Below are 25,800 nucleotides of genomic sequence, written 5' to 3' on the forward strand. Positions count from 1 at the left end.
GGATATATGTGGTAATGGATCAGGGAGGGGTTAGACAGTTGTAACACTTCGACTAATCTTTCAGCCCAATTATTACGATAGAAACGCGAGTTTCTTAATTTGAGAACCAAGCACATTGATTGTGTTCGTTTGAGACCACTTAATAATAATACTACACATAACGAGGATATAGCTCAGGGAATTACATTAACCCATATATTTTCAAACTGTTCATATTTCCATATACATTCACCAAACAACCCTCAAATAAACCCACAGTCCAGATTCCCCAAAAGTCTTTTCCGCCGATGTGATCTGATAACCGCGTTAATAAGCGGCCTCCATTTGCGTGCCCCTTGCGCACACTCGCGCGTTCTCCCTCTAGTTCAAAGCAAACAAAAAAGAATACCCAAACGAAATCCCAGATGTCCCCGAACAAAACTCCGCCAGCAACTGTCTCTTACGTCCGGGGAAAAAATAGGCAAAGAAAAACAAGATGACCCAGGTCGTAACAAAAACCTCCAGCAAAAAATATAAATCGCTCTTACTGACGTATCCAAAGAGTCGGCAAGAGTTGTCGACTTTGTCCAGTGGTTCTTACAGCTTTTCCACTATTAAGCTTTCTCAGTTGGACTGGCGTTTGTTAGAGGTCCCTCTCAGACTCCCTCCATTCATTCATTACGCCCCCTCCATTCATTCATTTCCTTGTATTTAAAACCTCTCGAACCTCATCCCGTCAGCTGACAGGCACGTCAGCTGATTTGCGGAACACCGATCCCCCGGTCAGAAAACAATAACAGTCATAAATATAAAATAAATACATATAAATATAAGGCCACAGGTACATATTAAGGTAGGAACATTACTTTAGGATCACCACATTATACCTGTGAATTCTTTACATATTGAAACAAGGTCATATTTTTACAGTGTATCCTAAAATATTAAATATGTGGCCTAGTGTCACACAGTGTTTAAGGATATATGTGGTAATGGATCAGGGAGGGGTTAGACAGTGTTTAAGGATATATGTGGTAATGGATCAGGAAGGGGTTAGACAGTGTTTAAGGATATATGTGGTAATGGATCAGGGAGGGTTAGGGGGCATCTTGCTCCATCGAATAACACAGGCTGCAGACATTGGGGATCAAACCCAGTACCTTTCAGCTGGGAGTTGAACTCTCACCACACACACACACACACACACACACACACACACACACACACACACACACACACACACACAGACACACACACACACACACACACACACACACACACACACACACACACACACACACACACACACTATATATATTTTCCATGAGCTATCAACAGCGTAACCATTCGATCATATACGTACTTTATTAATCATAATTCAAAATATTCCGTTTTTGTTGACGTGTGGGGAGGCAATGTCTCCAGAGGTCTGAGCTGGTCCACCACGCCACCAGTGAGGTGAGGAAGAGGCGGAGGGAGGGACTGAAGACTGGGCCCACGTCAGGGGGCAGGACCCCATAGAGACCTGCTGGGACCCAGGGGGCTGAAGGACCTTCCAGGTGTGCTGCTAGGATAACCAACAGAGAGCTCTGGAGGAACATCTGCTCAGCTTGGAGGATTGAGACTGAAGGAACAGAATGAATCACCGGCTGAACACACCACAACATTCAGTGGGTTGGACTGAGTTGTTTATTACCATTATGCTTTAACAACAAATATAACTGAACAATAGTCACTTACAAGTACATCATAAACAGAATGACTAAAGAATAGTACCAAATATTACAGATCGTTTACAGTTGTGCACGTATCTTTGATCCTATGAGTGCCTTTATTTCTGAAAGGCGACTAACGACACACTTGGAGACTTATTTAGACCATAAGTAATGTAATGTACGACAATAATGAACACAATCTGAGTTACAGACTAGAGCAGAGATAAGAGAGAGGAGGAGGAGAAGAGTTGTCCACAACGTGTAAGGACATGTTTTTTTTGTCATTCACTATTCAGAAGTTAAAACAGATAGCAATGTTAAAAAAAAGTACAATTATTAGTCCTCATATGTTCTATATAACTGCACCTTTTAACAATTCTATAGCTTTAAATGTGTAAAAATAATCGGAGAAAACAGAAAATATATATTTATTTATACGGTGTTGAATTCAACAACTGTGATTATGTTCTTAAAGAACATCTCGTTAAATGTCAGCAGTACGACATTAAAGCAGATCTCTCAGATCTCACATAGTAGAGATTCTAATTCACTAAACAACATTAGTTGTTTTGGTTGTTTCTTTGTTTTATTATCAAACAAAGGCCCTAGTCTGTTTGATTGACAGGTGAGATGATCAGGGGGGCAGAGTTGTTACCTCCATAATCACGGGGACCTGGGTACAGGATTGGATAGAGAGGCTCACTGAAGGTGCAGCCAGTAGCAGAGTAGAGATGGACCCTGGCTTCCACATCATAGAAGGAGACCACACCCTCATCATAATCAACAAACACCCCCACCTTCTGGAGCCCAGCTCTCAGAGGGAGACGGACATCAGGGTTATCTCTAAACACCAACCCATCCTTGTAGTAGTAAAGAGTCCAGTAACCCGTCTCAGGGGTCCACGTGGTCCCTCTTTTTCTGTCGATGGACTCTCTGACCACTCCTAACAACCAAATAGTCTTGTCTTTAACCTGTACCTCAAAGTAAAATCTCCCTGAGGAGAAGCTCTGCCTCGTGAGAACACATTTATAATTTGTAAATCTCTTAGGGTTGTCTGGGAGTCTCTTCCCTACACCTCCATCATGTACCTGTTTGCCATCCTCAGACAGGATGAGCCAGCCATTAGCTGTATCAGGATCCAGAGTCACATCTACTTCATACTGCTGGACCCTCTTCAGTTCAGCATCATCATCACGCTTCTTCATCTCCATGTTCAGTGTCTCCTCCAGCTGATCCAGGGATCTCCTCAAGGTCCCTACGTATGACGGAGGACGGACCTCCACCGTGGTCCAGTCCCTGGTGGGTGGAGGATCCTTCAGGGATCTGAAGGTCTGGAGGAAGTGGAGGAGGTCTTTAGTGTGTGAGAGCTGCGTCACCTCTGAGCATCTATTGGTCAGATCTTCTATTTCCTGCTCCAGCTCTTTGATGAGGTCTTCAGCTTGTTTCTCTGTGGATTTCAGTTTCTCTTGAACCGTTTGGTTGAATTCATCCCGGCACTTTTCAACACAGCCTATCAGAGCAGTGAAGACCTGCCCACCAATGGCTATCTCTCTGTCTGCATCTTTGTTACTCAGTTCTACTCTGTCTTTGACCTCCTTAATCTTTTGTTTCCTCTCCTGGATCATCTGTGGAACTTCAGCCTCTATCTTCCCCAGCTGGGCCATCTTCACTTCATATTCCTCCTTCAGAGGTACAACAGGATGGGACTTGTGGTCTGTCACTGTGCACAACAGACACACACACACCTGTTCAGTCAGGCAGAAGAGCTCCAGAAGTCGGTCGTGTTTCTTACACATCCTGTCTTCCAGACGGTCCATTGGCTCGACCAGCCGATGTTTCTTCAGGACTGTGACTCTCTGATGTGGCTCCAGATGGGTCTGGCAGTAAGAGATAAGACATTCTAGGCAGGACTTCATGGCTTTCAGCTGGGTCCCAGTACAGACATCACAAGGAACTTCTGCTGGTTCAACACAAGGCTGCTCTTTAACTCGTACGGTTGTTCTAAACTGAGCAGCCAGCTCTGATAAGAGGGTGTTGACCTGTGGATCAGGTTTTGTGTCGAAAATCTGGTTGCAAACAGGACATTTGTACTTGACTTGTTCATCCCAGAACTTTGTAATACAGGTTCTGCAGAAGTTGTGTCCACATGGTGTGGTAACCGGGCTGCTGAACACATCCAGACAGATGGAACATGAAAAGTCCTCCTCAGACCAGGAAGTGTTAGCAGAGGCCATTCCTAGACACAGACGATAAGGTTTATGTATTGAGCAGTATTATATTTCTAATTCCATCAATTCCTTATCTTGTGCTGCTTTACTCACCTTGTTGTGTTTTCTGTCTGTCAGACAATTTGTTCCAAAATACGTTTTATTTTTCTCCTGAAAGAGGGTGCTGCTTCCACGTCGGTTTGCTTTGGTTTCTATGAATGTTTAGTTTCGTTTCGTGAACAAGACATCCTCTCCTCTCCGCCCCTACCCTCTGGCTCCTCCCCTAACCCCTGGCCCCGCCCCCACCGACACAGTTCCCTGACGTCTCAACCTGAACGTGGGCACATTCATGAACTGTCTAGGCTACCTCGTATTCGCTGTGTGTTCTCTTCTTTGCAGCATTAAAATATGTTCAACCGAAACAGAGAGCCCGGGAAAACAAGAAATGTTGATTATTTCTTTGTGATTTGTGCCTAACTGTGATTAAGAACTAGGCTATACAATTATATTCGACTTGAATTAAACTGTGGGTGATATTTTCACCAGTCTTTGTAAAACAACCCTCTCAATGTGTGCCCACTCAGATAACATGTGCACAGTGCTATTATGGTTGCGCTATTAACCGCCGAGTCATATGACCCGGGGAAGGGCAGACGAACCAGACCGACGAGTTCACCTTCAGTCAGAGACAACAAGCACTTGTTTTGTTGCCTCCATGCGAAAGTTAATTCGGCTGAATTAAAAAGAGGTTTACGTAGAAAATTCACAATTCATATGTTGATATACTGTATTGTTTATAACAGTATTGTGGGGATTGCGAGGAGCAGCGACACGTGGGGACAAGTTCTTTCGCGCTCTGCAAGTGGAGAACTTTATTCACAAATTCATTGATGAAATAACCCCCCGCCCCCTCTGATACAAATATTCCTGTGCTGTTCCCAACACAGAATGTTAACTAGTAGTTTTTACCAGTTTGCAGGTTCACAATGTGTTAAGTGTGTATCAGGTGGAGGGCTTCTATTGGTTGTTTGTAGAAGTATATTAGGCAGAATGGCCACCAGGGGGAGCCCTTGGTGCTCGGCCTGGGTCGCTGCGCGCTCGTTGTTACCTCGATTATAATAAAGTATAGGCCTACGACATTGTGTCATAAGTCTGCCGTGTGCGCTTCAAGTTATCTTCTTAAACAGTTTAGAACTCTATAGTGTTTGAAACACGACAGTACCTCTTCATTAATTATATTGAAGTCCTGAGTAACTATGTTGAAATCAAAATGCATGATATTAATGACAATGAAGTCATAATATGAAGAGACAAATAAACACAAATTCAAATTCCGTCTTATTCTGCTTCCACATGTCCCAGGTGTCCCTCTGAGGATTTTCAAGAGTTTTAAATGTGGCTTTTTTTTATGATTTGTTGCGGCTGTAGACCGACCGCCCGCCCTCATGAGTAAACACCCTCCCTGTGTTGGACATCTGTATCCAAATTACAAGGAGCAGGGAGGGGTTAGACAGTGTTTAAGGATATATGTGGTAATGGATCAGGTAGGGGTTAGACAGTGTTTAAGGATATATGTGGTAATGGATCAGGAAGGGGTTAGACAGTGTTTAAGGATATATGTGGTAATGGATCAGGGAGGGGTTAGACAGTGTTTAAGGATATATGTGGTAATGGACCAGGGAGGGGTTAGACAGTGTTTAAGGATATATGTGGTAATGGATCAGGAAGGGTTAGGGGGCATCTTGCTCCATCGAATAACACAGGCTGCAGACATTGGGGATCAAACCCAGTACCTTTCAGCTGGGAGTTGAACTCTCACCACCACACACACACACACACACACACACACACACACATTTCAAACTATAGATATTTTCCATGAGCTGTCATCAGCGTAACCATTCGATCATATACGTACTTTATTCATCATAATTCAAAATATTCTGTTTTTGTTGACGTGTGGGGAGGCAATGTCTCCAGAGGTCTGAGCTGGTCCACCACGCCACCAGTGAGGTGAGGAAGAGGCGGAGGGAGGGACTGAAGACTGGGCCCACGTCAGGGGGCAGGACCCCATAGAGACCTGCTGGGATCCAGGGGGCTGAAGGACCTTCCAGGTGTGCTGCTAGGATGACCAACAGAGAGCTCTGGAGAAACATCTGCTCAGCTTGGAGGATTGAGACTGAAGGAACAGAATGAATCACCGGCTGAACACACCACAACATTCAGTGGGTTGGACTGAGTTGTTTATTACCATTATGCTACAAGTACATCATAAACAGAATGACTAAAGAATAGTACCAAATATTACAGATCGTTAACAGTTGTGCACGTATCTTTGATCCTATGAGTGCCTTTATTTCTGAAAGGCGACTAACGACACACTTGGAGACTTATTTAGACCATAAGTAATGTAATGTACGACAATAATAAAGACAATCTGAGCTACAGACTAGAGCAGAGATAAGAGAGAGGAGGAGGAGAAGAGAGAGAGGAGAGAGGAGAGAGGAGAGAGGAGAGAGAGAGAGAGAGAGAGAGGAGGAGGAGAGAGAAGAGGATGGAGAGAGGAGAGGATGGAGAGAGAAGAGGATGGAGAGGAGGGGAGACTATTTAATTCAAGACCAAGTCACAGTACTCACACACATTGGGAGAATCTTTACATGTAGCCACAGTGAGCTTTGTTTAAGTGTGTAATGTATGAAGGGTTGTATGGTGGAGATTAAGTCAATTACTGGTTAAAAAATTAAAGAAGTGTACAAATTTGCAGAGATTTTAAACATTCCAGCAATCTCAAAATTATCAAAATGTAGATTTTGTCAACAAACTAATTAATTTTTTGTCTCCCACTGAAAGGTATTTCTACAAAACACTGTTGGACTGGATTGTACCTATTCCAGTGAAAAGATCAATTAAAAAGATAATGTAGACCTACACATTACATTTCTTTGCCTTTTCTTTTTAATACAATAAATCAGAAAAGTGTTCTGAAGTTAAACAAATAGACATTTTAAGTAAGGGGTTATAGGATCATTATTATACAAATTAATCAAGTCAAAATATTCTACATGACTGCGACTGTAACTATGTAATTGCATTAAACGTATAAAAAAATCAGGAGGAAACATGAATAAGATATATTGTAATCTAACCATGTATAATGAGTTGATTCAACAACTGTAATTATGTTCTTAAAGAACATCTCCTCGTTAAATGTCAGCAGTACGACATTAAAGCAGTTCTCTCAGATCTCACATAGTAGAGATTCTAATTCAGTAAACAACATTAGTTGTTTTGGTTGATTCTTTGTTTTATTATCAAACAAAGGTCCTAGTCTGTTTGATTGACAGGTGAGATGATCAGGGGGGCAGAGTTGTTATTACCTCTAAAATCAGGGGGACCTGGGCAGAGGAGTGGATAGAGAGGCTCACTGAAGGTGCAGCCAGTAGCAGAGTAGATATGATCCCTGGCTTCCACATCATAGAAGGAGACCAGACCCTCATCATAATCAACAAACACCCCCACCTTCTGGAGCTCAGCTCTCAGAGGGAGACAGAGAGGAGGGTTATCTATAAATACAAACCTATCCGTGTCGTAGAGAAGAGTCCAGTAAACCGTCTCAGGGGTCCACGTGGTCTCACCTTTTCTGTCGATAGACTCTCTGACCACTCCTAACCACCATGCAGTCTTGTCTTTAACCTGTACCTCAAAGTAAAATCTCCCTGAGGAGAAGCTCTGCCTCGTGAGAACACATGTATACCCTGTACATCTTATAGGGTTGACTGGGAGTACCTTCGCTACGCCTCCACAATGTACTTGTTTCCCATCCTCAGACAGGATGAGCTTGGGATGAGCTGTATCAGGATTTTCTGTCCGTCAGACAAGTTTTATTTTCCTCCTGAAAGAGGGAACTGCTCAAACGACGGTGTGCTTTGGTTTCTATGAATGTTTAGTTTCGTTTCCTGAACATGACATCCTCTCCTCTCCGCCCCTAACCCCTGGCTCCGCCCCCACGGACACAGTTCCCTGACGTCTCAACCTGAACGTGGGCACATTCATAAACTGTCTAGAGGCTACCTCATATTCACTGTGTGTTCTCTTCTTTGCAACATTAAAATATGTTCAACCATTAAAACACAGGAAACAGAGCCCGGGAAAACAAGAAATGTTGATTATTTCTTAGTGATTTGTGACTGATTATACAATTATATTTTACTTGAATTAAACTGTGGCTGATATTTTCACCACAGTCTTCATAAAACAACCCTTTCAATGTGTGCCCAGATAACATGTGCTATTATGGTTGCGCCATTAACCCCCGAGTCATGTGACTCAGGGTAGGGCAGACGAACCAGACCGACGAGTTCACCTTCAGTCAGACAACAAGCACTTGTTTGGTTGCCACCATGCGGCAGTTAATTCGGAATTAAAAAAGGTTTACCTAGAAAATTCACAATTCATAAGTTGATAGACTGTATTGTTTATAACGGTATGGTGGGGATCGCGAGGAGCAGCGACACGTGGGGACGGGTTCTTTCGCGCTCTGCAAGTGGAGAACTTTATTCACAAATTCATTGATGATATAACCCCCCGCCCCCTCTGATACAAATATTCATTCACTAGCTATATTGAAGTCCTTAAAAGCTGTATGGAGAAATCGTGATATATGATATTAATGATAATGAAGTCATAATACAAAGAGACAATTAAATGCAAATTCCGCATTATTCACTGCTTCAACATGTCCCGAGGTGTCACTCTGATGATTTAAGAGTTTTAAATGTGGCAATTTTTTATGATTTGTTGCGGCTGTGGACCGACCAAATGCCCTAATACGTAAAAAAAACCTCCCTGTGTTGGACATTTGTAGGGAGTAGAAAGATGAGAGGTCCACGGGTAGGGGCCGTATCAAATATTAAACTGAAGAGCAGATACACCTAACCTTACAAAAACAAAAGTACCACTATGTGTCAAAGACATAGCGTGTTATCAAACCATATTCAGCCTGAAAAATAACGAGTATCGGGGCCCGGGAGTCACGGCAATTCACGATTGGCACTGATGACGTCAGAAGCCATATGCCAATCAGAAGGTCTGAGAAGCCAATCGCGTTTTTTTGTGAACTATTATAGATATTTTATATAGCCTACATTGAATCCCCACTGAGCACGATCACAATGATTTGACGCTGCCGCCATCTAGTGGTCACTAGTGAGTCAACAACTACAATAAGAGCCGTTTATTTAGCCTACTATTTGCGTCTCAGAAAACAACGGCTAAATTCAGGGCAAGGCGGCGTGCTATGCTTTAATTCGAGATGTCCCCAAGCATGCAAAAAATTAACCAATAGCAAATAAGATGCAAGAACTGAACCCAGAAACATCTGAAATCATTAAGGTTCTACACTCTGATGAAACATAATTTGAATCTAAATACAGTTTATTGATCACAAATAAATCATTTACTAATTAGCATGCAATAATTTAATTTGGTCTCACATGGTCTAAATAAGGCATAGAATCAATGACGTTAAATCGCCTCGTAACTTTTTTCAATAACTTTTAACCTGTTTTTATAAAAAAGACATGCCAACATTGTCTGAACCAAAACATCGATTTACTCATGAACGCTAAAATAAATAAACGACCACTACATTCATGTTGGCGACTTCGTTTGCGTACCGAAATACATTCATTCATATTAACAGTGAGAGGGGGTGCACCGTTCCTGGAGGTACTGCAATACCAGGTCGATGCGTGGAGTGGACGGAGCAAGCCCCTTTTCCATCTCCCAGTTCCAAAAATCAATTTAATATATGGTCCCCGGGTAGGGGACGTATCAGATATTAAACTGATAAGAACAGATTTTTTTTTTTTTTTTTTTTTTTTTTTTTTTTGAAAATATTTATTGACACCAGTTCTTTCATTTAACTTTCATATCACAATTTACAGGTCAGTGTTTTAAAAGCATACACAATTTAAAAGACATTTTAATCAAACAACAAGTTTAAACCATCTTCATTGTGAGTAAAAAAAGGTTAATAAATATAATTAAATACATGGATACATTGTTGTTTTATAAAATCATTGTGATGCTTAAAAAACATGATTAAAAAACAGCTGTGCAGGGACGGGAGGAAGCCCAATTAAAAAGTAAAAAAAACCCATCCTGCTCTCTCTTCAACAGCATTGGTCTCTCGGAACCTGTGGCTCAGAGGATCTCCTCCCCTCTCTGCTCCTTCCCACCTGCCTCTCCCGGAGAGCCAGGCCGCCGCTGCCTCGACCTTTCCGCGTGTGGCTCCGACTCCCTCGTCCGAATGGGCACAGAGGCGATTCTTCTTTGTGGCCGTGTCCTAGGCCTGCCGCCTGCAGCACCGGCCACTTGGACCGTTGCTGCGGCCATTCGGATCACAGCCACGGGGGGGATCTGCATGTGCTTTCTTACCAGCAGGTTTCTGGAGGCCCATATGGCGTCTTTTATGGCGGCTAGGGTGAGCCATTGTTTTGGAAAGTCTGGTGGTAGCTGACTCTTTTGGCTCACCCCATACAGCACCATTTGGGCTGTCAGGGCCTCCCCTGCTGGTAAGTACGGGAATTGCAGGGAGCCGGCCGTTGCCCACTGGTCTCCAGCAGCGCTGCACTCCCAGAACAGGTGCCTCACCGACTCAGGCGCGCCACAACCTGGCCGTGGGCAGGTTGGGGATGCAGCCATCCCCCGGGAGTGCATGACGGCTCTGACTGGGAGGATCTCGTGAGCTGCCATCCATGACAGGTCCCGGAGTCTGTTGGAGAGGGCAGGATGGTTCACATTGTGCCAGACTGTTGTGGCCTCGCCGTATGCTAGCCCGCGCACCGGACTCACTGGTTCCCGCTCCTGCACTTCCGTGATTATAAAACGATGGTTTGTTAAAACATTCAGTTCCTCGTTTTCAAGGTTAAATTTTTTTAAAAACTTCTTAATAAAAGCGTAAAATTGTGACAAGTTAAATGATACTGGTGTTCTAAGATCTGATATATAAAACGGGAATCTTTTCAGATAGGACCCCATCCAGAATCGTGCCATTGCTGTTGTTTTGTTTTCTCTGGATGGGCCCATTGCAAGTTTAATGTGAAGAGCAGTATATCTGCTTCCTAAAAACAGGTGGAGGTCCGGGACTCCTTTACCCCCTTTTTCTTTTGTTTTCGTCATTTCTGTTCTCTTCAGTCTCTCCCACTTGGACCCCCACAGGAAATAAAAAACTGCTCGCTCCAGTTCTAAACGCACTCGGTGTGGTGGAATAAAAACAGAGCTTATCAATAAAAGCAAAGGTAAAATCACTGCTTTGATGATTAAAACCTTTCCTTCTATTGTCAGTCCTCTAAGTCCCCAGTATCCCAGTCTCTGCCTTACTTTCCCTATCACGTCCGGCCAATTTTCGGTCCCCTCCCCCTCCCTGTTGAATTTGACCCCGAGTATCTTTATGTCGGTCTGTTTCACAGTCAGGGGGAGTCCGGTCATCTCAGTCGCCGTCCATGGTCCATAAAAAAGGGCTTGGGTCTTCCCTCTGTTGAGTTTGGACCCAGAGGCCAGTCCGTAGCGGTCGGTCAAGTCCAGTGCTCTGTTTACTGATAAAAGGTCAGTGCATAAAATGTTAACATCGTCCATATATAACACACATTTGCTAAAAAGTCCCCCACTGCCCGGTATGGCCACCCCTTTAATCCCTTGGTCCCTTCTCAAGACCTGGGCCAGTGGTTCTATGCATGCCACATAGAGGAGGGCAGATAACGGACAACCCTGACGGACCCCGCAGTGCAAATCTACTGCTTTTGTGAGTTGCCCGTTAACAAGAAATTTGCTGGTGATGTCCCTATACAGCAATCCCACCCACTCTATATACCTCTCTGGGAAACCCATTTTTTGCAGTACCTGGAATAGGTACTGGTGCGAGACCCGATCAAATGCTTTTTCAAAATCTAAATTTAGGACTACTAGTCTGATGTTTCTGTCTCTCGCATAACAGATGGTGTCTCTAATCAGTACGAGGCTGTCGGTGATCTTCCTCCCCGATATGCCACAGGTTTGATCCGGGTGGATTACCTCCCCTAAAACCACGGACATTCTGTTTGCTAAAAGTTTGCTAAAAAGTTTACAGTCAACGTTTAAAAGGGTTATTGGTCGCCAGTTCTTCAGGTCAGTCTTGTCCTCCTTTTTGTAAAGTAGTTTTACTATCCCTGATCTAAAACTGTCTGGTAGTCGGTCTAGTCTTTGGAAGTCGGTAAAAACCGTCAGTAGGTCAGGTGCTAAAATGTCCCAGAAGGTCAGATAAAATTCAAGTGGAAGCCCATCTTCCCCCGGCGACTTTCCCCCCTTAAAACTCGACAAACATTTGTGAAGTTCCAAAAGGTTAAAATCACGGGTTAAAAATGCACTTTCACCTATCTTTAAATCTATGTTGCTTATGATGTTGTTTTTTGCTTCATTTTCTGTTTGTTTTTCGCTGTACAGATCTCTATAAAAACCTTCTATTTCCTCCATTATTTCTTTGTCACTATTGGTTTGTTCCCCATTTGTTTTTTTGAGTTTAAAAATACCCTCCCCACTGTTAATGATTTTCTTAAAAAAGTATCTAGTGCATTTTTCTCCTTCTTCCATGTGTCGTTCTTTGCTTCTGACTATAATTCCTTTGCTTGTGATTTCCGATAAAATCAACATTTGGTTTTTAACTAATCTAATTTCTTGGTTAAAATCAAAACCTTGTTGTGTTAATTTAAAATACCGTTGTAGTCTTTTCTGCAGCCCCACCATGCATCTATTTTCCTTGTTTTTTTTGTTTTTCCCTGCCTTTTTAAAAAAAGTCTGTGTCTTTCCCTTCACCATTTCCCACCAAAGTGCATGTGTTTCGTACAGGTCTTGGAGGGTCTGCCATTGACTGAATTGCTCCCTGTACTGGCTGGCTAAATCCTTATCTTCTAGCAGGGAGCAATTCAGTTTCCACAGACCACTACCTTTAGTCACACCTGAAGAGAGTGAAAGGGTGCAGGATAGCATAGCGTGATCTGAGAAGAAAACAGGGGTTAATCTAGCATCGGTTGGCGGGCAGTCTCTGGTAAAAATATAGTCAATGCGAGAGGCTCTGGAACCGTCACTACTGAACCAGGTGAAGCCCTCCTCTCTTGGATGCAAGGTTTTAAAACAGTCTTTTAGTTTAAAATCCCTGCATAATCCCTGCAATAAAACCGACGTCTTGTCCACTTTAAAATCATCCCCTGCCCCTCTCCTATCACTTCTATTTAAAATACAATTAAAATCTCCCCCTAAAACTAATGGCGTTCGGCCTAGCATGTGGGGCTGCAAGTTTTCTAAAAGGTCATGTCTGTCATTTTTGTTGTTAAAACCATAGATGTTTAAGAGATTAAAATCCCTTCCCATAAAAGTCAAGTGTGCTAAAAGTGCCCTTCCGTCTCTCACCACAGTGCTGCCCTTCACCAGAATTGAGGGGTTCTTGATTAAAATGGCCACGCCGTCATTTCTGTTCTCATTTGAACCGCTCCATAGAGATTTGTGTGGCCATTTCTCCTCCCATATCCTGTAGTTTTTTAAAAAGGGCAATGCACATTCTTGTAATAAAAACACATCTGACTTAAAATTATTTAGAAAGGATAAAATCGTCTGAGCTCTAACTCTTGATTTCACACTTCTCACATTGAGTGTAGAAAAGGTGAGGATCATGAGTATGGTATTTAAAAGACAGCTATGCATTAAAAGACTAAAAACGGTCTGGGGTAATTTCGTCCCCTTCATTCCCCTCCCAGACTCGAGCATGGTTTAAAACAGAGTCCTTTGGGGTTGACTGTAGTGCCATATTTAAAAAGGAGAGAGTGTTGGGGGGGTGGTTCGGGAAGACTCTGGACTCCTCGACAGATGGACTGTTTGAGGAGCCAGTTCTTCCCCTTTTCTCTAAGGCTCCGTTGGTTTCCAAGGACATCTCCGACACTGCTCTCTTACCTGGCTGGGCTCCTGGGAGGGATGCTTCACTGGACTCCACTTCAGACTCTTCCGACCGGCCGACTGTTTCGAGGCTCCCGGTTTCCTCAGAGTCTGAAGTGGAGTCCATCTCAGCTCCACCGGCTGCCTGGGCCCCACCACCCTCTTTCACCTCACCACTAGGTGGGGCAACCTCAGGCCCCTCCCCCTCTCCCCCAATCAGAGTAATTTTTTCCACCCTGGCGTCTTCAATTGTTTGTGCTCCCCCGTCTGCCAATTTCCTTGCAATTTGTTTTACTTTGTTAGCAAAAGATTTCGGGCAATCTCTGAAGAGATGGTTTGAGTCTCCACAGAGGTTGCACTTCCTGCCATTGGTACATTCTTCAAAGGAGTGTCCAATTTCTCTACATTTGCCGCAAACAACCTTGGTACACGCTTCCGCCAGGTGCCCTTGCTCGCCACACTTGCGGCAGAGCTTGGGCTGTCCCTGGTAGTGAATGTAGCCCCTGTTCTCTCCAAGAGCCATCATGGATGGGAGATGTTTCAGGCCCTGGAAGCCATGTGGGTCCCGCCATTGTTGTATGGGGACCCTCCATGAACAGTTCCAGATGCCATCCTCATCTCTCACCTTGGTGGCCTGGGCCCTCACAGTGCAGTATCTTGCCAGCCATATACAAATATCATCAGCATTTACAGTTTCATTGAACATCCTGACGATTACGGTTTTAATGGAATCATCATTTAGTCTCTCCACTTCAAATGCTGAGAACTGGTCTTTTACCGTGTCGTAGCGTGTCCAAAATTCTTTTAGGGTTGTTGCGGCTGCGAAGCTTACATCGAATCCTTTGTTAAAGGGCAGAGCAAGAATACAATTCAAATCGTTTGCTGTAAACTTCAGGATTCCTTGGATGTGCTTCCTTGAAAAATCAAGCCGGGACATCTGAATTAAAATTCCATTCATTGATTTAAATTTAAAACGGACACTGTGGTGCCTCCTCATGCCGGAGGGGTTAACCGACATGATGGAGACACCACACTCTTAAATATTTAAGAGGTTAAAAGCAATAAAACAGTGAGTAAACAAAGTAATACAGGCAACAATAAAATAATAAAATCCACTTACCTTATCGTTTAAACGAACTGGACAATGGTCTTCTTGGTAAAGGGTATCAGCAACTGGTAATTGACCCCAACTTACCAAAAAGATGGTGCAATATCCTCCTAACCTGCTATATAATTGCCACTAAATAGGCAATATATAAACAGACAACAGAGGGGATCACTGTCTTAGCCAAAAGGCCGAGAAGCGATGTCTACAAATTGTTCGACCTAGAGATCCCATTCCCAGAAATGTCACTCTCATCAGCGGTTTTACGGGGAAAACTTCCTTCAAATACAAGAAGCCTACAGAAGTACCACTATGTGTCAACAACATATAGCGTGTTATCAAACTACGTTCAACGCAAAAAATAACGAGTATAAGGGTCCGTGATTCAAGGCAATGCATGAACGGCACTGATGACGTCAGCAGCTCTAAGCCAATCAGTATGTCTGAGGAAGCCAAACGCGTTTATTGTGAACTATAATGCATAATACATTGAATCCCCACTGAGCACGATCACTATGATTTGATGCCATCATACATGGTGTTAGTTTGGTAAAAGTTAGATACATGAGAAATTAACTCTTTCCATCATTGCTAGATCACTAATGAGGAAACCGCCACTCTATCGCTCTCTAGTGGTCACTAATAGGTCGGCGCAACTTCACCAAGTAGTTTCTTTACAATTTGCGCATCAAAGAACCAAGGCTAAATTCAGGGTAGGCCTATGCCATGTGCTATGTTTTAATTCCAGATTTCCTCAACCATGCAAACAATGAACCAATAGCAAATAAAATGCATGAACTGAACACAAACATCTGAAATCAATAAGGTTCTACACTGTTGAAACATAATTTTGATGGTATCGTTGTTTCGGGGTAGGTCATGAATCGGAGTGTTAACGGTTCAAAACGTGGTTTATTCATAAACGGGTTGCACTCTGGATGAGGTTCATGAAGAATCTCCATACAGAGAAAAATTCAGATTACATTGGTAATGGGCGGAGTGGTAAAACCACGACGACAGATTAACCCCGATAAACCTGTTCACCACTCTGTGTAGAAGAAGCTATTGAGGACTGGTGTTAGCACTACAAATATGTAGTCCAATAAGGTATTTACATGAGCTTGAATATCATATCGTCTAAATAAAGCATAGAATATATTAATTTACTCACATCTTCCTTCGATAACGTGTCTCACCGGTATCAATTTAAAATAAATGGCAAATGTGAAAAAGAGTTTCCTTGATGCACAATGTTGTTGGTGAAAGAAATATTCTTACTTAAAACAAACAATAGCACAACAGTCAATTCACTTGCACAACTCAAGCCTCCCGTCCAGAACTCGGGCCCTCTTAAGGAGCACCAGAATGGGTGTGGCTCAATTAACCTATGAGCCAAAGCTGTAGACTATTACAGGGCTAACAGCCAGACAGGAACATGTGCATCTTTTAAAATAGGGTTTAACAGAGTGAAGATGCCATTCACATATTCACATAAACACTATTTTGACCAAACTAGACCGAAGACATTAAGTATACTAAAGGCTAGAATGCAAATCTTAAAACGTAATCGATACACGAGCACAAGGTTAGTCGGCTGAATACACGAGAACATTCAGTTGGTTTGACTGAGTTGTTTATCACCATTATGCTTTAACAACGAATAAAAGTACAAGTACACAATAAACAGAATGACTAAAATAATAGTATCAAACATTACAGATCATTAACAGTTGTGCACGTATCATTGACTCTCTTTGCGACTTTATTTAAAAGGCGACTAACGACACACTTTGAGACTTATTCAGACCATCAGGGAGAAGTTGACACACATAATCAAACGTGTGATGGCTGGGGTTGTTCATTCCCACGCGGCTGGCCGCTCATAGGTATCGAGGTCCACGGCTCTCGTGCCAACAGCTTCGGGGTCTCTCTCCCTCTCCTCGCGTCGTCCAGGCAGTCAGTGGGCGTGGTTATGGGAGGAGGACTCCGCACGAGCGGGACCGTCACCGTCACCATAGTGATTCACTACAGCCGAACTCACCCAGTGGGAGTTCAGTTGTACAACATCTATTTTAGATTCATCTAAATGGGGTGACTTTTGACATGTGAACACACTTAATGCGTAATGAAAGACAATAATGAACACAATCCTAGATGAGCTAGAGAGGAGAGCAGAGGTAAGAGAGGAGGAGGAGAAGGAAGAGGAGGAAGAGAGGAGAGGAGGCAGAAGAGAAGAGAAGAGAAGAGAAGAGAAGAGAAGAGAAGAGAAGATAAGAGAGGAGAGCAGACAAGACAAAGTCACAGTACTCACACTCACGGGAGAATCTTTACATTTATTCACCTTTGTTTAAGTGTGTAATACATGAAGGGTTGTGGAGATTACGTTTTACTGGTTCATCAACTACCAACGTTTACAATTCTTTACTGACATAAAACGTTCCATCGAACTCGAAATTATCAAAGTAAGGGTTCTAGGCAAAAAACACATTTATTCTTTGTATTACACTGAGACAGTGATTCTACTGATCACTATTTTGTAACTTTTTTGAATGATCTTTTATAATGATAACAGATAGGCATACAAATTAAAAAAAATCAACGAACGTGTAAGGACATGTTTTTTTTGTCATTCACTATTCAGAAGTTAAAACAGATAGCAATGTTAAAAAAAAGTACAATTATTGGTCCTCATATGTTCTATATAACTGCACCTTTTAACAATTCTATAGCTTTAAATGTGTAAAAATAATCGGAGAAAAAAGAAAATATATATTTATTCATACGGTGTTGAATTCAACAACTGTGATTATGTTCTTAAAGAACATCTCGTTAAATGTCAGCAGTACGACATTAAAGCAGATCTCTCAGATCTCACATAGTAGAGATTCTAATTCACTAAACAACATTAGTTGTTTTGGTTGTTTCTTTGTTTTATTATCAAACAAAGGTCCTACTCTGTTTGATTGACAGGTGAGATGATCAGGGGGGCAGAGTAGTTACCTTTAAAATCACGGGTAAATGGGCAGAGGAATGGATAGAGAGGCTCACTGAAGGTGCAGCCAGTAGCAGAGTAGATATGAACCCTGCCTTCCACATCATAGAAGGAGACCACACCCTCATCATAATCAACAAACACCCCCACCTTCTGGAGCCCAGCCCTCAGAGGGAGACGGACATCAGGGTTATCTCTAAATACCAACCCATCATTGTAGGAGTGAAGAGTCCAGCAACCCGCCTCAGGGGTCAACGTGGTCCCTCTTTTTCTGTCGATGGACTCTCTGGCCACTCCTAACCTCCATGCAGTCTTGTCTTTAACCTGTACCTCAAAGTAAAATCTCCCTGAGGAGAAGCTCTGCCTCGTGAGAACACATATATACTGTGTAAATCTCTTAGGGTTGTCTGGGGGTACCTTCCTCACACCTCCATCATGTACTTGTTTCCCATCCTCAGACAGGATGAGCCAGCCATTAGCTGTATCAGGATCCAGAGTCACATCTACTTCATACTGCTGGACCCTCTTCAGTTCAGCATCATCAGGCAGCTTCTTCATCTCCATGTTCAGTGTCTCCTCCAGCTGATCCAGGGATCTCCTCAAGGTCCCTACGTATGACGGAGGACGGACCTCCACCGTGGTCCAGTCCCTGGTGGGTGGAGGATCCTTCAGGGATCTGAAGGTCTGGAGGAAGTGGAGGTGGTCTTTAGTGTGTGAGAGCTGCGTCACCTCTGAGCATCTATTGGTCAGATCTTCTATTTCCTGCTCCAGCTCTTTGATGAGGTCTTCAGCTTGTTTCTCTGTGGATTTCAGTTTCTCTTGAACCGTTTGGTTGAATTCATCCCGGCACTTTTCAACACAGACTATCAGAGCAGTGAAGACCTGCCCACCATCAGCTATCTCTCTGTCTGCATCTTTGTTACTCAGTTCTACTCTGTCTTTGACCTCCTTAATCTTTTGTTTCCTCTCCTGGATCATCTGTGGAACTTCAGCCTCCTATCTTCCCCAGCTGGGCCAGTCTTCACTTCATATTCCTCCTTCAGAGGTACAACAGGATGGGACTTGTGGTCTGTCACTGTGCACAACAGACACACACACACCTGTTCAGTCAGGCAGAAGAGCTCCAGAAGTCGATCGTGTTTCTTACACATCCTGTCTTCCAGACGGTCCATAGGCTCGACCAGCCGATGTTTCTTCAGGACTGTGACTCTCTGATGTGGCTCCAGATGGGTCTGGCAGTAAAGAGATAAGACACTTCTAGGCAGGACTTCATGGCCTTCAGCTGGGTCCCAGTACAGACAGTCACAAGGAACTTCTGCTGGTTCAACACAAGGCTGCTCTTTAACTCGTACGGTTGTTCTAAACTGAGCAGCCAGCTCTGATAAGAGGGTGTTGACCTGTGGATCAGGTTTTGTGTCGAAAATCTGGTTGCAAACAGGACATTTGTACTTGACTTGTTCATCCCAGAACTTTGTAATACAGGTTCTGCAGAAGTTGTGTCCACATGGTGTGGTAACCGGGCTGCTGAACACATCCAGACAGATGGAACATGAAAAGTCCTCCTCAGACCAGGAAGCGTTAGCAGAGGCCATTCCTAGACACAGACGATAAGGTTTATGTATTGAGCAGTATTATATTTCTAATTCCATCAATTCCTTATCTTGTGCTGCTTTACTCACCTTGTTGTGTTTTCTGTCTGTCAGACAATTTGTTCCAAAATACGTTTTATTTTTCTCCTGAAAGAGGGTGCTGCTTCCAGCGTCGGTTTGCTTTGGTTTCTATGAATGTTTAGTTTCGTTTCGTGAACAAGACATCCTCTCCTCTCCGCCCCTACCCTCTGGCTCCTCCCCTAACCCCTAGCCCCGATCCCCACCGACACAGTTCCCTGACGTCTCAACCTGAACGTGGGCACATTCATGAACTGTCTAGGCTACCTCGTATTCGCTGTGTGTTCTCTTCTTTGCAGCATTAAAATATGTTCAACCGAAACAGAGAGCCCGGGAAAACAAGAAATGTTGATTATTTCTTTGTGATTTGTGCCTAACTGTGATTAAGAACTAGGCTATACAATTATATTCGACTTGAATTAAACTGTGGCTGATATTTTCACCAGTCTTTGTAAAACAACCCTCTCAATGTGTGCCCACTCAGATAACATGTGCACAGTGCTATTATGGTTGCGCTATTAACCGCCGAGTCATATGACCCGGGGTAAGGGCAGACGAACCAGACCGACGAGTTCACCTTCAGTCAGAAACAACAAGCACTTGTTTTGTTGCCTCCATGCGAAAGTTAATTCGGCTGAATTAAAAAGAGGTTTACGTAGAAAATTCACAATTCATATGTTGATATACTGTATTGTTTATAACAGTATTGTGGGGATTGCGAGGAGCAGCGACACGTGGGGACAAGTTCTTTCGCGCTCTGCAAGTGGAGAACTTTATTCACAAATTCATTGATGAAATAACCCCCCGCCCCCTCTGATACAAATATTCCTGTGCTGTTCCCAACACAGAATGTTAACTAGTAGTTTTTACCAGTTTGCAGGTTCACAATGTGATAAGTGTGTATCAGGTGGAGGGCTTCTATTGGTTGTTTGTAGAAGTATATTAGGCAGAATGGCCACCAGGGGGAGCCCTTGGTGCTCGGCCTGGGTCGCTGCGCGCTCGTTGTTACCTCGATTATAATAAAGTATAGGCCTACGACATTGTGTCATAAGTCTGCCGTGTGCGCTTCAAGTTATCTTCTTAAACAGTTTAGAACTCTATAGTGTTTGAAACACGACAGTACCTCTTCATTAATTATATTGAAGTCCTGAGTAACTATGTTGAAATCAAAATGCATGATATTAATGACAATGAAGTCATAATATGAAGAGACAAATAAACACAAATTCAAATTCCGTCTTATTCTGCTTCCACATGTCCCAGGTGTCCCTCTGAGGATTTTCAAGAGTTTTAAATGTGGCTTTTTTTTATGATTTGTTGCGGCTGTAGACCGACCGCCCGCCCTCATGAGTAAACACCCTCCCTGTGTTGGACATCTGTATCCAAATTACAAGGAGCAGGGAGGGGTTAGACAGTGTTTAAGGATATATGTGGTAATGGATCAGGTAGGGGTTAGACAGTGTTTAAGGATATATGTGGTAATGGATCAGGAAGGGGTTAGACAGTGTTTAAGGACATATGTGGTAATGGATCAGGGAGGGGTTAGACAGTGTTTAAGGATATATGTGGTCATGGACCAGGGAGGGGTTAGACAGTGTTTAAGGATATATGTGGTAATGGATCAGGAAGGGTTAGGGGGCATCTTGCTCCATCGAATAACACAGGCTGCAGACATTGGGGATCAAACCCAGTACCTTTCAGCTGGGAGTTGAACTCTCACCACCACACACACACACACACACACACACACACACACACTTCAAACTATATATATTTTCCATGAGCTGTCATCAGCGTAACCATTCGATCATATACGTACTTTATTCATCATAATTCAAAATATTCTGTTTTTGTTGAAGTGTGGGGAGGCAATGTCTCCAGAGGTCTGAGCTGGTCCACCACGCCACCAGTGAGGTGAGGAAGAGGCGGAGGGAGGGACTGAAGACTGGGCCCACGTCAGGGGGCAGGACCCCATAGAGACCTGCTGGGACCCAGGGGGCTGAAGGACCTTCCAGGTGTGCTGCTAGGATGACCAACAGAGAGCTCTGGAGAAACATCTGCTCAGCTTGGAGGATTGAGACTGAAGGAACAGAATGAATCACCGGCTGAACACACCACAACATTCAGTGGGTTGGACTGAGTTGTTTATTACCATTATGCTTTAACAACAAATATAACTGAACAATAGTCACTTACAAGTACATCATAAACAGAATGACTAAAGAATAGTACCAAATATTACAGATCGTTAACAGTTGTGCACGTATCTTTGATCCTATGAGTGCCTTTATTTCTGAAAGGCGACTAACGACACACTTGGAGACTTATTTAGACCATAAGTAATGTAATGTACGACAATAATAAAGACAATCTGAGCTACAGACTAGAGCAGAGATAAGAGAGAGGAGGAGGAGAAGAGAGAGAGGAGAGAGGAGAGAGGAGAGAGGAGAGAGGAGAGAGGAGAGAGAGAGAGAGGAGGAGGAGAGAGAAGAGGATGGAGAGAGGAGAGGATGGAGAGAGAAGAGGATGGAGAGGAGGGGAGAGCTGACAAGACCAAGTCACAGTACTCACACACATTGGGAGAATCTTTACATGTAGCCACAGTGAGCTTTGTTTAAGTGTGTAATGTATGAAGGGTTGTATGGTGGAGATTAAGTCAATTACTGGTTAAAAAATTAAAGAAGTGTACAAATTTGCAGAGATTTTAAACATTCCAGCAATCTCAAAATGATCAAAATGTAGATTTTGTCAACAAACTAATTAATTTTTTGTCTCCCACTGAGAAAGTATTTCTACAAAACACTGTTGGACTGGATTGTACCTATTCCAGTGAAAAGATCAATTAAAAAGATAATGTAGACCTACACATTACATTTCTTTGCCTTTTCTTTTTAATACAATAAATCAGAAAAGTGTTCTGAAGTTAAACAAATAGACATTTTAAGTAAGGGGTTATAGGATCATTATTATACAAATTAATCAAGTCAAAATATTCTACATGACTGCGACTGTAACTATGTAATTGCATTAAACGTATAAAAAATCAGGAGGAAACATGAATAAGATATATTGTAATCTAACCATGTATAATGAGTTGATTCAACAACTGTAATTATGTTCTTAAAGAACATCTCCTCGTTAAATGTCAGCAGTACGACATTAAAGCAGTTCTCTCAGATCTCACATAGTAGAGATTCTAATTCAGTAAACAACATTAGTTGTTTTGGTTGATTCTTTGTTTTATTATCAAACAAAGGTCCTAGTCTGTTTGATTGACAGGTGAGATGATCAGGGGGGCAGAGTTGTTATTACCTCTAAAATCAGGGGGACCTGGGCAGAGGAGTGGATAGAGAGGCTCACTGAAGGTGCAGCCAGTAGCAGAGTAGATATGATCCCTGGCTTCCACATCATAGAAGGAGACCAGACCCTCATCATAATCAACAAACACCCCCACCTTCTGGAGCTCAGCTCTCAGAGGGAGACAGAGAGGAGGGTTATCTATAAATACAAACCTATCCGTGTCGTAGAGAAGAGTCCAGTAAACCGTCTCAGGGGTCCACGTGGTCTCACCTTTTCTGTCGATAGACTCTCTGACCACTCCTAACCACCATGCAGTCTTGTCTTTAACCTGTACCTCAAAGTAAAATCTCCCTGAGGAGAAGCTCTGCCTCGTGAGAACACATGTATACCCTGTACATCTTATAGGGTTGACTGGGAGTACCTTCGCTACGCCTCCACAATGTACTTGTTTCCCATCCTCAGACAGGATGAGCTTGGGATGAGCTGTATCAGGATCCAGAGTCACATCTACTTCATACTGCTGGACCCTCTTCAGTTCAGCATCACTCAGCTTCTTCATCTCCATGTTCAGCGTCTCCTCCAGCTGATCCAGGGATCTCCTCAAGGTCCCTACGTATGACGGAGGACGGACCTCCACCGTGGTCCAGTCCCTGGTGGGTGGAGGATCCTTCAGGGATCTGAAGGTCTGGAGGAAGTGGAGGTGGTCTTTAGTGTGTGAGAGCTGCTTCACCTCTGAGCATCTATTGGTCAGATCTTCTATTTCCTGCTCCAGCTCTTTGAATTGAGGTCTTCAGCTTGTTTTAATGTGGATTTCAGTTTCTCTTTAACCGTTTGGTTGAATTCATCCCGGCACTTTTCAACACAGCCTATCAGAGTAGTGAAGACCTGCCCACCAATGGCTATCTCTCTGTCTGCATCTTTGTTGCTCAGATCTACTGTGTCTTTGTCTCCTGGATCATCTGTGGAACATCAGCCTCTATCTTCCCCAGCTGGGCCGTCTTCACTTCATATTCCTCCTTCAGAGGTACAACAGGATGGGACTTGTGGTTTGTCTCTGTGCAGTACTGACACACACACACCTGTTCAGTCTGGCAGAAGAGCTCCAGAAGTCGGTTGTGTTTCTTACACATCCTGTCTTCCAGACGGTCCATAGGCTCGACCAGCCGATGTTTCTTCAGGACTGTGACTCTCTGATGTGGCTCCAGGTGGGTTTGGCAGAAAGACATGAAACACTCTAGGCAGGACTTCACAGCCTTCTGCTGGGTCCCAGTACAGAAGTCACAGGGAACTTCTGCTGGTTCAACACAAGGCTGCTCTTTAACTCGTACGGTTGTTCTAAACTGAGCAGCCAGCTCTGATAAGAGGGTATTGACCTGTGGATCAGGTTTTGTGTCGAAAATCTGGTTGCAAACAGGACATTTGTACTTGACTTGTTCATCCCAGAACTTTGTAATACAGGTTCTGCAGAAGTTGTCCACATGGTGTGGTAACCGGGCTGCTGAACACATCCAGACAGATGGAACATGAAAAGTCCTCCTCAGACCAGGAAGTGATAGCAGAGGCCATTCCTAGACACAGACGATAAGGTTTATGTATTGAGCAACTTTATATTTCTAATTCCATCAGTTCCTTATCTTGTGCTGCTTTACTCACCTTGTTGTGTTTTCTGTCCGTCAGACAAGTTTTATTTTCCTCCTGAAAGAGGGAACTGCTCAAACGACGGTGTGCTTTGGTTTCTATGAATGTTTAGTTTCGTTTCCTGAACATGACATCCTCTCCTCTCCGCCCCTAACCCCTGGCTCCGCCCCCACGGACACAGTTCCCTGACGTCTCAACCTGAACGTGGGCACATTCATAAACTGTCTAGAGGCTACCTCATATTCACTGTGTGTTCTCTTCTTTGCAACATTAAAATATGTTCAACCATTAAAACACAGGAAACAGAGCCCGGGAAAACAAGAAATGTTGATTATTTCTTAGTGATTTGTGACTGATTATACAATTATATTTTACTTGAATTAAACTGTGGCTGATATTTTCACCACAGTCTTCATAAAACAACCCTCTCAATGTGTGCCCAGATAACATGTGCTATTATGGTTGCGCCATTAACCCCCGAGTCATGTGACTCAGGGTAGGGCAGACGAACCAGACCGACGAGTTCACCTTCAGTCAGACAACAAGCACTTGTTTGGTTGCCACCATGCGGCAGTTAATTCGGAATTAAAAAAGGTTTACCTAGAAAATTCACAATTCATAAGTTGATAGACTGTATTGTTTATAACGGTATGGTGGGGATCGCGAGGAGCAGCGACACGTGGGGACGGGTTCTTTCGCGCTCTGCAAGTGGAGAACTTTATTCACAAATTCATTGATGATATAACCCCCCGCCCCCTCTGATACAAATATTCATTCACTAGCTATATTGAAGTCCTTAAAAGCTGTATGGAGAAATCGTGATATATGATATTAATGATAATGAAGTCATAATACAAAGAGACAATTAAATGCAAATTCCGCCTTATTCACTGCTTCAACATGTCCCGAGGTGTCACTCTGATGATTTAAGAGTTTTAAATGTGGCAATTTTTTATGATTTGTTGCGGCTGTGGACCGACCAAATGCCCTAATACGTAAAAAAAACCTCCCTGTGTTGGACATTTGTAGGGAGTAGAAAGATGAGAGGTCCACGGGTAGGGGCCGTATCAAATATTAAACTGAAGAGCAGATACACCTAACCTTACAAAAACAAAAGTACCACTATGTGTCAAAGACATAGCGTGTTATCAAACCATATTCAGCCTGAAAAATAACGAGTATCGGGGCCCGGGAGTCACGGCAATTCACGATTGGCACTGATGACGTCAGAAGC

General features: G+C 43.2%; 1 protein-coding gene and 1 non-coding gene across 4 annotated transcripts; both read right to left on the bottom strand.

The window, feature by feature from the left end:
- Positions 1–1,650: 1,650 nt before the first annotated feature.
- On the bottom strand, positions 1,651–24,720 carry LOC115534094 (E3 ubiquitin-protein ligase TRIM39). Of its 3 annotated transcripts, XM_030344717.1 has the most exons (3): positions 7,762–7,885; positions 4,016–4,025; positions 1,651–3,930 (listed from the first exon to the last, which is right to left on the bottom strand). In XM_030344717.1, the coding sequence occupies exon 3, from the start codon at positions 3,926–3,928 to the stop codon at positions 2,300–2,302; it is 1,629 nt and encodes a 542-aa protein (XP_030200577.1). In that variant the 5' UTR covers positions 3,929–3,930; positions 4,016–4,025; positions 7,762–7,885; the 3' UTR covers positions 1,651–2,299. The 3 variants fall into 3 exon arrangements, with proteins under 3 accessions (XP_030200577.1, XP_030200578.1, XP_030200576.1); XM_030344718.1 differs by lacking the exons at positions 4,016–4,025; positions 7,762–7,885 and adding an exon at positions 24,582–24,720; XM_030344716.1 differs by lacking the exon at positions 7,762–7,885 and having other exon boundaries at positions 4,016–4,149.
- Positions 9,607–9,799, bottom strand: LOC115534935 (U2 spliceosomal RNA). Its single transcript, XR_003974395.1, has one exon. It is a non-coding gene; the product is annotated as a U2 spliceosomal RNA (small nuclear RNA).
- Positions 24,721–25,800: the final 1,080 nt, after the last annotated feature.

Source organism: Gadus morhua, chromosome 21 (assembly GCF_902167405.1).
Source record: "Gadus morhua chromosome 21, gadMor3.0, whole genome shotgun sequence".
Classification (NCBI taxonomy): domain Eukaryota; kingdom Metazoa; phylum Chordata; class Actinopteri; order Gadiformes; family Gadidae; genus Gadus; species Gadus morhua.